The following is a 15,156-nucleotide window of genomic DNA, read 5'->3' as shown; positions in this document are numbered from 1 at the left end:
ATTTTGGATCCAGCACTGGCATGACGTAGCGGATTCAAAGCAGGATGTGTCTTGAGAGACTTGACTCTTGAGAGTCGAAATTCTCATTTGAATGACATGTATAAGATTTTATTCATGTCAAATATGACTCACAGATTTTTGGCATGATTACTGTGACTATTGATGCATCATCTATGTAGCCTTGCTCTTGTTAAGTTGTTATCTGTATTTTTGAATATGAATTCTTAGTTTTAATTTTAAAGTTTGTAAGCTCTTAACTTTGACGTCTCGAGTCTTGACTTTTAATTACAATGCTTAGCTATGCTAGTAACCAAGGTCCAAAGCTATTTACTGTTAGATATCAATGCTCCACTCTCGTGTAACTACGCGGGAACCAGCTAACTCTACTTGTAAGCCCCCCATATGAGGAGAAGGCATTTGAGTAGCTAGGTTATCCGGTAGGTCCTGGTTTGGACACCAGATGGGGGCCATGTGTGGCCTGATGGCTGGACGGCTTCAGATAGAGTTGGCACACTGCCAACTAGGCTACATGCAAGTGCGGGAAAGCATCCCATGACTGACCGCACTGAGGGTAAACGGAGCATTTTTCGGGGCAGTCCACTCTCGAACTGCGGGGCCGTTTGGAGCCCCAGATGATCCCGGATGGCCCTGGGCCGAACGAAATCATAGGTTAGTTGCTCTGTTTTGCGCCACGGTTCTAACGTGTGGTCGGTGGCCTATTTCGGGACTGACCTCCAGTTGGCCGTTTTGGGCCGACTGGGTCGGTCTCCCAATTGGGCCTAACCGACTACGACTGGTGGCTATATAAGAGCAAGCCCGTGAAGCCCATAATCATCACTGGCTACAACAACCCTGATTCCTTAGCATCCAGCCTCCGTCCTCTACTGTTTCCAGCACGCCATCGAAGCTTCTCACACAGGAGCGCACGGTTGGGAGGCAACGCCATCTATTGTATCAATTTTACAGTAATGAAATTTTTGATTCTCCATACTATCAGCTTTTATCTCTTGCATACGAGATCCTGTTATCTGTTGAGCACAGACGTTGTATTGTTTTCTTACATTTACTTGTATCCTTTTATACATATTTTTAAATTAAATATTTGTAATCATAAATAAAATGAGGTGTCTTAAGTATCTTATCTTGAAGACACTTTAGACAATGGTGTTTGAAGCATGTCTTATGTGTCGAGTCTTAATGTGTCTTAAAATCAATAAAAAAAGAATGGGGCACTAGCAAAGCCTATACAATGCACAAGACGAAGAGATGTAACCAAGTTTCATCATCATAACGTAATAAGAAGCACAAAAAAAAGGGGATTTATGGTAAACAAGAAGAATCAAGGGACCTTTAGGCTGCAAAGGGAAGCACTGAGATAGACAAGCAGGAAAAGAGCATCCATTTGGATTTAGGGAGTCTTCTTCCCTTTTCTTTCATCGTAGCTAGTTTTGGAGTTGTTTATCTTTGCTTTATAGTTTGGGTCTATTTTGCAATGGTTTTGTTCTTCCAATATTGGAAAAGGGTATTTTTAGCATTAAAAAAAAAAAGAAACATGGAGAGAGAGAGAGAGAGAAGAAGAAGAAGAAGAAGAATATATTATCGTCCTCTGAAGACTAGATGGAAACTAGAGGCAAGTACAACAACACTTTGGATGACCCGATTGCCATTGTATTAAACATTGAGAGTGTAAGAGGCAAACCGGGGGATTTTATGCATCCAACATCTCAATGTGGTCTTTTAGATGAGGTTTACGAAGAAAGGAAACATCTAGTAAACCAATAGTCAAGCCAAGTTTGTTAAGCTAATGGGTAGTGGGTCCCAATCAAATACCACCATAGGAGTGGAAAATTTTACTTATGATAGTAGAGTCTTAGTCAAAATTCTCTCTTACTTATGAACAGAAGATAAAGCAAGTAGAGAAGATTTGTGTTTTGTGTATCTTCAGCTACATCCGTGAAAAGATTGCCCAAAAAATAAGGATTCGTACATGGTTGAGATGGTAATCTCGGAATACAATGCAGATATGGAGGAAAATCGTTGGATTGATGAGCTTCAAATCTAGCTAGCACAGCCTTCGTTTGGGTGAGAATCTAATATATATGTTTCTTTGTTTCTAAGAAAGTAGAAGATCCATTTTATGATATTCTTTTAAAGCCCACAGCAACGGGATATTCAATCTTCGCTAAAAGGGAATTAATAAAGATACAATGACAAGTAGCCAATCATGAGGTAATTGTGTTGTTGACTTCGCAGTGATGCACAATGCTATTAATTCCAAGCGAGTAAAAAGACCGAGACTTAAACTAGTCCATCCGATCATGCATATAGGATCAAGATGGTAGGTGGAAGTCCAATAGAGGTTTGGGACTAAAGGATCACATAGTTGGAACTTCGCATCCAAAACTACATAGAGAAGTTGGGTTTTTAAATGCCCAAGCTAGTTGCACAAATGTATCTCTTGAATGGCTTGGCATTGTAAGAAAAAAGTCATTGATTGGTTGAAACACATATATCAATTCAAATTAAATGATGTGTTCTATGTTCTCTGAGAAAAAAGAACTTACCTTAGGGTCCTTTGATTTTGACTCTCAAGATTTGAAAACCCTAGGCAAGGTTTTGTCTCTTTGCAGTATGTAAGTAGAGTCATTCGAGAATGCTCTTCGGCTATGCAAGATAGGGAGATGGGCTAAAAAGCTGATCAAATTCATGATTAGTTTTTTGATCGTTTTAAGGACGGGTTATGTTTTGAGTTACCTCCAAAAACAAATGTTCAACGTAAAATTAACCTTATACCTAGAGTAGAACCTATAAACAGGCGACCTTATAGGTTTAGTTTTAGAAAAGAGATTACAGTGCAAAGATAACTAGAAAAACAGCTTAAGTTGGGACAGAAGCAACCTAGTTTCTAATCTTTTGTGATTTTAAAGCAAAGAATGGTTGATGTGCATCGTAAAAACTTATGAAAAGTGTTTGTTTTATACGTTGAGAAAGGCTAGTGTTTTTGTTTATCGTAAGAAAACCATGCTATGCATGGTTGGGTTTCATTATTACTCCAAGAAATGGATCCAAACAAAGTGGCTACTATATTAGTATGACTAGTCGCTTAGATTGTAACATTATTGTGATCATTCTTAAAATTTGTTTAATTTTGTCGAAAACATATCAAATGATATTTTGATATTGTGTGGCTACTAATTGAGTTGACCTTAGATAAAATGCGTTTCATTTGGAAAAATAATCAATGAAATCTTTGATGAGTAAAAAAAGTTAGATGCTAAAGGATCTCTATTAAGATTTGTTAATCTGCATAAACCGTTTTTCTTAAAGTGGCCATGCGGTAGGAGTGGCTTTACTTCAAAAAGAAGGCTAGTAGCCTTTGAAAGCAAGATATTTCTCGCTGTAACATGATTGGCCAACTCATGAGCAAGAGTTGTATGTTGGGATTCATGTGTTGAAAGCAAGGAGGCACCACATGGTTCATAGTTTTATGCAGATGTTGAGCTTGCTATTTTTGTAACTAACGAGTGATCCTGAAATGGATGGTTAGACGCAGAGTGTCAAGCAAACTCTGCAAGATATGTTGAGAGCATATGTTTTGTTAAGGCAAGGTACATGAACAAGTGGTTAGCATTACTAGAATTTTATCTATAATGATAGAAAACATTCATCCACAAGGTTGGACCCATTTCAGTTGAGTTATGAGTTTAGACCAACAAATCTAACGCAAGTTGGAGTAAAACCTTGAAAAGATCTTTTAGAGAATTAAAGGAAGGATATTTTTTTTTCCAGAGTGCCTTCACACAGAGTCGTCAACAATAGGACAATGTGTTGATTCATTTGCTGATTTTATGGGCCATTGTTGGTTCCAAAAAAAAAAGGCAAGGTAGCCTATAAAATAGAATTGCCACATCATTGTAAGGAGCATCCTACGTTTCATGTTACTCGTTAACACAATTTCTAAAGGAAAGATGACTCGCTTATCGAGGATGTTGGTATGTTGCAAGAGATAGAGGGTAATGTGGGTGGGTTGCCAATAAGAATCTTGGACCGGTGAGAAATGCAAGTTACAACCGGGAGATACACATGGTGTTGGTTGTGCCCATTTTCATTAACAAGACTACAACATAGAAAGGGTGTAAGGTGCATGTGCATGATAATGAAAAACAAGAAATGTAACCCAAAATATTGCATTATAAACATCAATGATGTTTAAATGTTTAGAGATGGAGTACTCCCCAATATGTATAGATTGAGTACCTCATAAGATGGAAAGGGCTCCCATAGAATGAACAGTCGTGGCGGCTAGAGAGTATGTCTAGGGGTACCCCTATCTTTTAGCGGGCTGCATTACTTGGATGTCTCAACACCCTTGCATAGCAGCCAATACATGTAATTTTGAGGGCAAAATTCTATGGGAAGGGATCACTGTAATGAAAGGGGAAAAGGGCTATGTTAGTGGTCCTTTAGGTAGGAATTAGGGAGGGACTATAGAAGTCCCCATCCACCCCTCATTTTGTACTTTTGATGTGACATCTAATCCTATCTACTCCATTTTCATTCCTCCTGCGTGCTGCGTACACACTCTCTCCCCCTCTCTCTGATTCCATCACCCTTCTCTCTCTCTTCCTCTCTGTGCTTGTCACTTCTTCTCCCCCTTCCTCCCTGTCCCTCTGGCCAATTCTATCCCCTTCCTCCAATCTGCCCATTGCAAAGATACTATCTACTAGTCTCATGGCAGATGTGTCAAAGCCATTTCATCATGCAAAACTATCGTCTCATGATAGTCTTCTAAGTAGACACCGCAAAACCGAGATCGCAATGCCTACACTTTAGTCACCTCTGTGGCTCCTATTTGGGTATTAGATAAATCTAGATCCCTTTCATAGAACCAAGGCGTACACACCAAACACAAATACAATCATTTTAAGGGGACTACCCAAGATAGAGAACCCTTATGGACTGACAGCTTAAAGGTAGCTAGAATGCAGACTCTTCGTTTACCTCCTCCAGGTGAACTTGGGCTGTCCGTGCAACTATTTCCTCCACAACGGTGGGTTTTTCTTTGTCCTCAACAACAGTATTTGCATGATGTTTCTCTTGCTTTTGCTAGAGCATTTTGAAGCATTGGCCTCTTGGCCTCTTTATGCCCTATTTCTTACAATATCTGCATTGATGCTTCGTATGGGTCCTCTACTTTTGTGCTCCTAAAACGGATTGTTGCTGTCTTGTTGTTCTTCCTTGTTTCTTTTGTCCTTTTCAAGTAGCGAAGCCATCAGTTCTTCAAAGGCAATACTGACTACACGAAGGATTTTCATAGTTTGCTCTAAGCAACGAATCCCTCACATACTCTTGATGAGTACTCCTAGCTTGTCGTCATCATTAGGTTTACTTGAGATTGGCTAGTTATTGAATTAGGATCCAAACTTTGATAAGTGATGATCACTTAGCTCTTCACCATCGCTCATTTTAAGTTCATGGAATTTAAGCTTTAAGAAAACCTTAGAATTAGTGATCTTATTCCTGAGAATACATTCCACTCTTTCCCAGATTTTCTTTGCTATGGACTTGAAGTCGACACGATGCACTAGTGAGTCTGCAAGTCCAAGCCCTATGACAGCTATGGTTCCTTAGTTGTTTTGTTTCCATATTTTCTGGTGTTCTCCTGACTGTGCTTCTTCGATGACAACTTCCTAGAGTCATTCTTGCATGAGAAGTAATTGCACTTTTGTCTGCTAAGTGGAAGTGGTGGCACTGATGGAGAAGAAAAATGTCCAGCTACTTAAAAGAATTCTGATACCATGTTGGGAATGGTGAGGCTACACAATGGTCACAATTATGGAGGCAAAGTACTGAATAGATTGAGATAATTGCAAGTGCAAGGGGGCCTCTTTTTGTAGGCAGAGGGAGCCTCGTAGATGATGTGATCGAAAGAATCTCATGGATATCATACACACATACACATATATCACTGATGATGTGAGCTGAAAGAATTTCATGGATATCATAGATGATGTGACACACACCAAACCACTTACACCTACCAAACATGTCACAAAGCTAAAACCTCTTTAACAGTGACACATAAAGCTATAACCTTGTTGACATGAAAAGCTCCAAAAATACGCAACAAGAATAAGGAGAAGCAAGAGAGTAATAACGTGAAGGAAAAGAAGGAGAAGGAAGAGGAGGAATAGGAGGACAAGGAGAAGGAGAAGAAGAAGCAGAGGAGAGAGACGGAGAATGAGAAGCAAGAGGAGGAGGAGGAGGAAGAGAGGGAGAGCGAGAAACATCAGGTGGCATGGGAAGTGGAGGAGGAAGAAGAAGAGGAAGCTAAGGAGAAAGAGGAGGAGGAGGAAGAAGCAGCGGCAGCACGAGGAGGAGAAGCAGAAGCAGATGCCAGACGAGCAGGAGGCAGATGCAGGAGGAGCAGCAGCACGAACAGGAGTGTGAACAAGAGCAGCACAGCAGCAAGGAGAAGCAGAAGCAGCAGCGGGAGAAAAGGAGAATTTGGGGCAGCACTAGGAGCAAGAGGAGGAGGGGTAAGAGCAGGAGAAGTAGGAGCAGTAAGAGAGGGGTAAGAGCAGGAGAAGTAGGAGCAGTAAGAGAAGCACTAAAAGCAAGAGGAGGAGGAGGGAGAAGAGGAGGAGGAGGAGGAGGAGGAAGAGCAAGAGCAAGAGCAAGAGCAATTATTCATGTTGTTTCTGTTTATCCTAGATAGCAATCTGTAAATGTAAATTACCCAGAGGAATAAGATCTAAGCATTTGCAAAAACTTGCATTTGTTGTGTAATAAGTTAACCTCCTGCCTTGAGAAAGTGTAGTCCATCGAGGTCTAGATCTTAGCCAACAAAGATCGAGATTGAAGGCTTGGCCTTTTTTCAGGTCTTTAACCTTTGTGTCTCTCCTCTTCATATCTAATACCAATTTTCTTTTGCAGTTGAAGATTGCTTAACCAAAGGGATGATGTCTGGGTATTGTGTGGCTTTGGCACTATTGTCCTTTCCTTTTGCCAGCTTTTCTTTATATGTAATAGTTGAATTCACTCCTCCAATGAAAAATGAGAGAAAGGAATGCATCTGGTATAATAGGAGCTTTCTCATAATAGCATCTGGTTTTCCTTTATGAATGCCCTTTTCCGTATTTCTCATGCAATGTATCTTTTTGACAGATTCTAGGTCTAATAAAATTCTGGATGAAAAGTAGGTTGCAAGGGAGACATGCGGACCTTATGTGGAAGAAGTTGCTGGTCTTGTGCGGCCACATTTCAAGCGAATTCAAACAATTACAGGACCGTATACTGAAAGGGCATGCAAGACATACAAGAACGTTTTGTCATCTGCCACAAAGTACCATAATGAGGTTCTCTTAATCTATTTAAGCTCCATGGTGTTTCTGAAATTGTAGCTTGAGAGGTTGAAAGTGAAAGTATTTTGATCATTTTATGTCCAAGGGACACTTTATGGGAGGTTTTCGACCCTGCAGGTGTTGTATTCCCTTTGTTAACAGAACAATCATATGGCACCATACCATTTTTACCTCTTCATTGTTTTTTTAGACTATCGTGATAATAGTGCAGTTTGTTGCCTTGTTCGCTGCTCCCTGCTAGCTCCTCTCCTCCGTCCGCCCGTCACAATCTCTAGCCATCTCCACTCTCCTGGGTCCCAATCAAGCTCTGACAAGGCCCGCCCCTCCCAGAGCCAGAGTCGCCAAAGCTGCATCTGATCCTGCTCAATGCTAGGATCGGTACGCGAGACCTTCCCCAAAAGGCCTACGACCCGAACCCTCTGCCATGGGAGGAGGGGGTCGATGAGCGCATCCTCTCTCCTGAGTCGTCCATCCCCCATAACCGCGAAGAAGGAAATAGAGGAGTCGTCCAAACGTCCTGCGACCACCAGTGGGATGCCACGGGGGGTGAACTGTCCCAGCCAACGGTCGTCTCCAGGCATGAGGATCTGAAGCTCAGGTGGAACCAACCAATCAGCTGGGATCGCGCCGTCGATCTCCGTGCGTCTCGCCTGGGCTCCACGTGCACCTCCAGCTGCGTCTGCGAGATCAGCCGTCTCCAAATGTCTGTACGTGTCGCTCCAAACTCGAAGGGACCGGGCTGGCTCCCTCATCCAGCCATCCCACCTGATATGTGATCTCTCCCGCAACTGAAGGCCCTCGGCATCTCTGACCTGATCATTCCAGATAAGCGACTGGCGATCGATCTCCTCCTGACAGCTAGGAGGGGACTGAATGAGACTGAGGCGGAGCCGCCTCCAAACCATGAGGAGGCTACGAATGAGTGGGGAACGGGGCTGAGTGAGCGGGGCGGAAGTGAAGATCCACCTGAGGGACGGGAGCCACTCTCCACCTCGGCGCGGGACACAAGAACCGACCCCCTGCTGAAGTAGCATCTTCCACGTCTGCCCCCCTGGGGTCAAACCGCGGATGACTAGCTTGCCTAACAAGGCCTGACTCTGAAGCTCTGGATCGATGACCCCCAGGCCACCCTCAGCCTGCGGAAGAATGACTGTCTGCCAAGCAACCCTGGCTCTGGTATCTCTGAGGCCATCCTCCCCGGACCAAAGGAAGTTTCGAACCAGCCTCCTAAGTTGTGCCACGCTGGATCTCGAGAAACACCAACAGGAAGCCACATACCAAGCCGTGGCTAGGACCTGGTTGACTACCAGGGCATGACCTGCAAGGGAAAGCTTAGCAGTGCTCCAGAAAGCCAGCTTCCGTCGGATGGAATCTAGCACCGGGAGAAACTGCTGAGCTGGCGTGATGTCCAGGCCGACCTGAAAACCAAGGTATCTAGCTGTCTGTCCCCGTGGGATCACCTGAAACCCAAAAACCTCCCCCACTGAGAACACGCCCCGGGGTCTGTGAGAAAACCAACTGATTTGTTCCAGTTGATTTTCGCACCAGCAGCCGAACAGAAGACCTGCAGGGCCATCCTCACCCTCTCCAGCATCATCTCATCGTCCTGGACATACAGGGCTGTGTCATTCACGTACTCCGAGTCCAAGAGCTCCGTGTCCTCCCGGAGTGGAAGGCGAACACCCCTGATCCCTGTAGACCTCGCCCGAAGATAGTAAGTCATAGCCTCGGTGAAGAAGAGAAACAGGTAAGGAGCAAGGGGGCAGCCCTGACGCACTGATCTCTCCAAGCTAAAACGCTCACCCATCCTGCCGCCAATGATGACTCTGCTAGAAGCTGTCTTGTACAAAGTTGAAATACCCTGAATCCAACCTGCTGGGAAACCTAGTTGCTCCAGAGTCCCCTCCAGAAAGGACCAGTCCACTCGATCGTAGGCCTTCTCAAAGTCGAGAAGTAGGATGGCAAGGCGTGATCCGCTGTGCTGAGCCCACTCCGCCGCCTCTGAAAAGGTGAAGACATTATCCAGGATACCGCGATCCTGGACAAAGCCTGTCTGAGTGTCATGAATGAGGTCTGGGAGTAGAGGCCGAACTCTGGCGCTGATCATCTTGGCGAGGATTTTGTAGGCAGTGGTAAGGAGAGTGATCGGTCGCCACTGACGGATCTCCTGTCTATCTCCTCCCTTCGGGATGAGGCAAATCAGTCCCGAGGAGAGGCTCTCTGGCATATAACCGCTGCTGAAAATCCTCTGAAGAGCTGCTAGGAGGGGCTGATGGATCTGGTCCCAGAAGGAGGTGAAGAATGCCCGGGATAGCCCATCCTCACCTGGGCATTTCTGCCCATTGATGGCCATCAAGGCCTCCAGCATCTCATCCGTGGTGAACGGTGCCAACAACGTCGCCTGCATGCTAGGCTGGACCAGGGATGGAATGTGCCTCCACACCTCCTCACGGGCACGTCGAGTACGAGGGGCAAGCGGCTCCTGCTGGAAAAGGGACCTATAGAAGTCGGTGGCCAACCCCAAGACCTCTCCCGGATCCGTAACGATGTGTCCCTCCGCTGTCCTGAGACTCCGAAGCTGATCACCTGCAGCTCTCTGGCCATGCGTCCTGAAGAACTCCCTGCACATCCGGTCACCCTTCCGAGCCCAGAAGGAGAGAGAGGCGTGATAGGAAAAGTCTGAGCGACACTGGAGTGTCTCCTCAAGAAGGGCTCTGGCTCGAAGGGCCTGGATCCGAAGCTCCTCCGAGCCCGGGGATGCCTGCTGGAGTCGCTGAATGGAGGCGAGGTCCCTCCGAAGAGCTCTCTCTCTACCCCACCATTCCTGTCGAACCTGTAGGGCTGCGAGCTGGCAGATCTGGCTGGACTCCTGCAAAGCCTGCGCCACCGAATCAACCAGATCCACGCACTTGCCCCAGTCTCTGTCCCAAAGACTGCATATACTGCTGCGCATGTCCTCCCTCGAGAAAATGGAGTCGGGAATCCGGCATGAGCGGGGGGGAAGGGCCTGAGCTGCCGAGTCTAATGATAAGAGCACAGGCGCATGGTCGGAAAGTGTCGTCCCTGGAACTATACCCGCCTGACCGCCTCTGCTGATGGCCTCAATTTGCATCATTTCTTAGCTCTCTTAATACTTCATCATCTATATGATCGTATCCATTCTCAAAGGTCACTTGACCCTTGAAACTCTCAAAACACTATATCTCTCATATCTTTGTAAAACACAGACGAATTGCATACATACTGGGTGCACGCGAATTTCACACATACTTGGTGCACACATGAACAAATGAGCTGGGGCTTGATCCCAACAAATAGGAGGTAGGAGGGATAGGAACCAGCTCTAGGGTCAGGTGCCACAGCCTCTTCAGTTACAAACTCCGTGGATTGCCCCATTGGAGGGCAACCACAGAAGACATGCCCATCTAGGTAGCAGTTGAGGATGACACCCTAGACAAAGACTTCCCCTAGGTGTGAGAAAATAGAGGCAAGGTGCATAAAGATAATTAGAAATGCTCGTTGAATTGTTGTATTGCAAATGAGAATACAGAAGAGGTACAAGGGTATACAATGCTATAATCCCAAGATTACACCCAAATCGCGTGTTAGGACCCATATTAACACAGTAATTCAACCACTAATCATGATTTAAGGGAAAGAAGCCTCAATGGGGGAAGAAATGCTCCTAACCTTTCCTCCCCTGAAGTGACAATATCTATGGACAAGGTGTGATCTTAGTCACCAAATAGAAACAGGTTTAAAGCTTCCTCAAACTTTTTTCGAATCATTGCCTTGGTGAGCAAATTGGCCACATGGTGATGTGTCGAGCAAAAGATCAGGCTGATTACCCCTACATTTAACCGCTCTCTGACATAATGATAGTGAATTTGAATATGTTTCGTGCGAGGGAGTGGCACCTGTTTCTGGGATACTCTAGGCAGTTAGCTGGGATCCTATGCAGCATAGCAGCCTGCTTCACAGGATCCCGGCCTTCCGTCTTTTCAGATTGGCCAATGGTCCCATGGATTGCGGATCTGTATTGTCTGTAAAAGCTGTCTACTAGGCTGTTCTTTTCTCTGGGAAAAGAAAGCAGCAGTTTGTTGTTATTACCGTCAATATGTGCTAGCATTCTGTCAAAATGGTCACCAACCCGAAGACCTTCTGGAATGAAGTCAATGTAACCATTCACTGAGCAAAGATTGAAAAAATCAAGGCATAAGCAGCATTGTGCTGAACAGCTAGAAAGATACTTCTTTTAATATATTTATCAAGCGGACTCTTGCTTTACTATCTAAAATCATCATGACAGCCGATGGTTCTCCTTTGTCTTCTCTCTTTTCAAACAAAAGCATTTGTAGTCTGATTGTTAATTCTTTGATCTGACAGCTTCAAGGTTCAGTTCAAGGAAGGCTAGAGAACGTGGATTTTCTAGCACCATTGGCTAGCAAGGAGCTTGTATGGTTCTTGGTAGGGATTGCCATATTTGCAAATCTGCTTATACTCTTTAATATTCCATGTTTTGCGGATATGAGTTGCTTTTTGTTAACTATGCTAAGATACAGCTGTTGACGATTGGGAACTGTAGGTCTCAGCTTTACTGGTGCTGCCTGTTATGGCTATTTTTCTTATCTTCTGTGGGTGAGTAATTCAATTTTTAAAGCACCGTCAGTAATTCTCTACAAGGTCAGAAGGTAGTCAAAGTTACATAGCTGAAGAAGAAGCAACTTAATTTTGAGTGTTTGTAAATGTTTCAGCTTGTGTACCTCTTGTTGAGTGTGCAGTGGTAGCAAGAAACCTGCGAAGGCAGCCAGAAGTCATGGTGGTCATGGACATAAAAGAGCAAAGCGTTCTAAGCAGGCTGATAAGTGAAAAATTGCTGCTCTAGGTTTGGCAATACTTTCTGTTCTTGCTGCTTGCAGGCATTACCTTTATCGAGGAATATGATGGGTCTAAGAGTAGGTCTTATATTAGCTTTGTAAGTTAGAAAATTTTGCTTCCCCTTTGTAGAAATGCCAAGCCTTATCACTATTATAGGGGAAAAATATCTTTTGTTTCATGAGATAGGTGTTTGTTTGTGGAGTGTGGTGGTTCCAATATGAATTCTTGTATCAACCCTTTCAAATAGGCAAATGTCATCAAGGTCAATTGTATATGTAGACATATCTCAAATTGTATCTTCATTTTGCATAGTTCAGTTGATTTTAAGCATTAGAGTTGGCATCCTAACGTGACTTACAAGGAGACTAAATGGTTCTTATGGAAAACGTCCCCTATCTTCACCACTAAAGGAATGATGACCTGAAAGCCCATCCTTCAGGGTACCGTGAGAAGCAAAACAAGTTTGGCAACTTATTGCAATTTGATGGAGACTTTTGAATGAAAGTATTAGACCTTTTGAATAGTATTCGGGGTATAGTTTGTGCCAACAAAGATCAGGTCCCTTTGAGTGAAGTCTGCAAATATGTCAACTCCGTGTGTCGCATTAAAGTTTAAGCTCTTTATCTACATGAGTTTGTGCCAAGCAAAAATTTCAGTTGGATAGTTGGTCAAATTTACTTGAATTTGGAGCTTGACTCTGTGTGGATGACTTGCAATAATTTGTTAGTCCATTGGGGGCTGCTGGAGCATGTGTGGCCCAACTCCTCATGGAAATATGGGTACCTTTTGGGTCTATTATTTAATTGATGTAATGGGGCTTAGGGCCCTTAGATGGTTGTGTACATGTGGCATTGGGGACTAATTGTCTCATAAACAAAGTGGTAGCTTGGTGAATTTTGGATATAATGGTGGAAGGGATCCGCCCTCTGGGATCTCTTTTGGGAGCTCTGAGGGCTAATGCTCAGCTGTGGGATGGGGATTGTGAGCCCCTTGTCTGGTGCTTTGCAATGTGCCAAAAATAACATGCAAGCTGCACATGGCAAAGCAAAAAGAAGTATGCAAACAAATGCAGGAGTACTATCATTATGATTCCACAGCTACGGCTGATTGGACAATCATCTTAAGATTTGTGATTTAAGGCTGCAGAGAAAACGTTAAAGAGGAACTACTTATATTTCAAAGGGCCCCTGAACAATGTCAGCTTAATGAATTTGGCGGAAATCAAAGCTGTGTTAGTATGGGCAACACTATAAATTCAGTATCCTCCTCTTGAGGCGTTTAACTTGCATACATCAATATACTAGCTGCATAAGCCTTCTGTAGTCTGGTATCTCCATCTCCTGCTGGACCACTCGGTGTTGATTTATAGTCTTTCACTGTGTATTTTTTAGTTGGCCAAGTTCTGTTTGATCAAGTTGCTTCTGCATGGACCACCTCTCATGGAAATGTTTTCTTACATCCATATCTGGCAATAGCTCGTGAGCATGCTGAAGAAGCATGTTCAAGCATGTCATTTATCCGGAATGGGGCAAACAATTGCTGAAAATGGACTGAACAATGTCTTTGAAATTCGTATGCTTTTTTTCCTAGCTCCAAAGCTCAATTATTTTATGTAATAGGTTTTTCTGAAACACCAACGATATGGACTAGCTATTAAGAGTACATTGGCAAGTCTATGAACTGCTGATACAAAAGCGCAAAATCGTAAGACTTGCTGTGTAGAATCTGGGGCTAGGGTGGATTGGTGTTCCTAACTGAGTGACCTGAAACATAAAATTTAAAAGCTTATGAAAGGGATGTGGTCCTATGTAATTTCAGCAATAATATTTTCAATTATCTTAACAGCATTACGTACCCGCATGAGCCACCATTCTTTACAAAAGATAGTCAGAGTTGGAATTATGATTTTTTTTGTTTCTTCAAGTGACTAATTAGAATATGAGAATAAAGACTGTTTGTTGATATAGACCTTTTGTTGATATGCGAATATGATTCATATGTGTGAATGCCCTTCACGAATGTACATGTGCTTTCTACCTCTTGAATTTGGGTCATTTTTCAAAATTATTTTGAGTCTAGTTGCATGCTTAAAGTCTAAAGTCTAACTCTGTTTTTTTGTCCGATTTGTGTAGGGTTTCATGGGTGCATGTTCATAGCAAGGTTCCTAAAAGGGCTTTGGCCTTTTGCATATTGCGTTTGATGGTTGTACATTTGAAGTTTTGTGATACCTCCTAATGCTTGTACTTCAAAAGCAAGGAGCTCCATACAGAGGTTCCTACTCAATGGGTGTAGCTTCAAATGTACAACTTGGTTATCAATTATAATGGGCCTTGAATTAGAACTGAGAGAAATTCATGAGGCTTATGTACAATTGTAGCAATTTTTCAAAGCTACAAAGTTTTAAATCAGCCCTAGAAGTTCGAGGCATTACCTTTAACTAGTGAACGCCTTTATGTCATGTTCTAGGACAATTCATATTGATGGAATGTTTTCATACATTCAAACTAGCAATTTGAAAAGTCTTTGTATTTAAGAAGTCACCTATGAGAAAATTGTTGATGATTGTGTTTGACATGACAGCATATGTTTGGGATACTAGCCAAGTTCAAGTTCTTGAACTTTATCTTCTTTTGCGTACTTGTGTCTTGATGCCTACCTTTGTCAATGTTTATTAGCACGCCCTTGATAAAGGAGTGCGATAGGGAAGACTTGGATGGAAGTTTTGGCATTTTTCACATGTTTTTAAACTAAATATATTGTACTATGATTAGGGAATCTCTCTCTCTCTCTCTCTCTCTCTCTCTCTTCGTACGCTCAGCTCCCTACGCTCCCCTCCCTACGCTTAGCACCCTACGCTCAGCAGCCCCTCGCTCAGCCCCCCCGCTCACCTCATCGCACCCCTCCTCTCACCCCT

At 43.5% G+C, this 15,156-nt stretch overlaps 1 protein-coding gene across 3 annotated transcripts in view; it reads left to right on the top strand.

Annotated features, from left to right (window-relative positions):
• Positions 1-14,808, top strand: part of LOC147883736 (uncharacterized) — a 76,369-nt gene extending 61,561 nt beyond the window's left edge. For 2 of the 3 annotated variants that reach the window (XM_087399159.1, XM_087399158.1), the window contains exons 11-15: positions 7,203-7,358; positions 11,751-11,831; positions 11,950-12,002; positions 12,146-12,249; positions 14,375-14,808. In XM_087399159.1, coding sequence (XP_087255285.1) covers positions 7,203-7,358; positions 11,751-11,831; positions 11,950-12,002; positions 12,146-12,233 — 378 coding nt within the window. In that variant the 3' untranslated portion in view covers positions 12,234-12,249; positions 14,375-14,808. The remainder of the gene's footprint in view (positions 1-7,202; positions 7,359-11,750; positions 11,832-11,949; positions 12,003-12,145; positions 12,250-14,374) is intronic. The other variant, XM_087399157.1, reaches the window with a different exon arrangement.
• The last annotated feature ends 348 nt before the right edge of the window (positions 14,809-15,156 follow it).

This window comes from Dipteris shenzhenensis, chromosome 27 (assembly GCF_047967505.1).
Source record: "Dipteris shenzhenensis isolate YYH24624 ecotype China chromosome 27, Dip_SZ_1.0, whole genome shotgun sequence".
Classification (NCBI taxonomy): domain Eukaryota; kingdom Viridiplantae; phylum Streptophyta; class Polypodiopsida; order Gleicheniales; family Dipteridaceae; genus Dipteris; species Dipteris shenzhenensis.
Note: the sequence above shows the minus strand (reverse complement) of the source record. Positions and strands in the feature narration are given on the sequence as shown.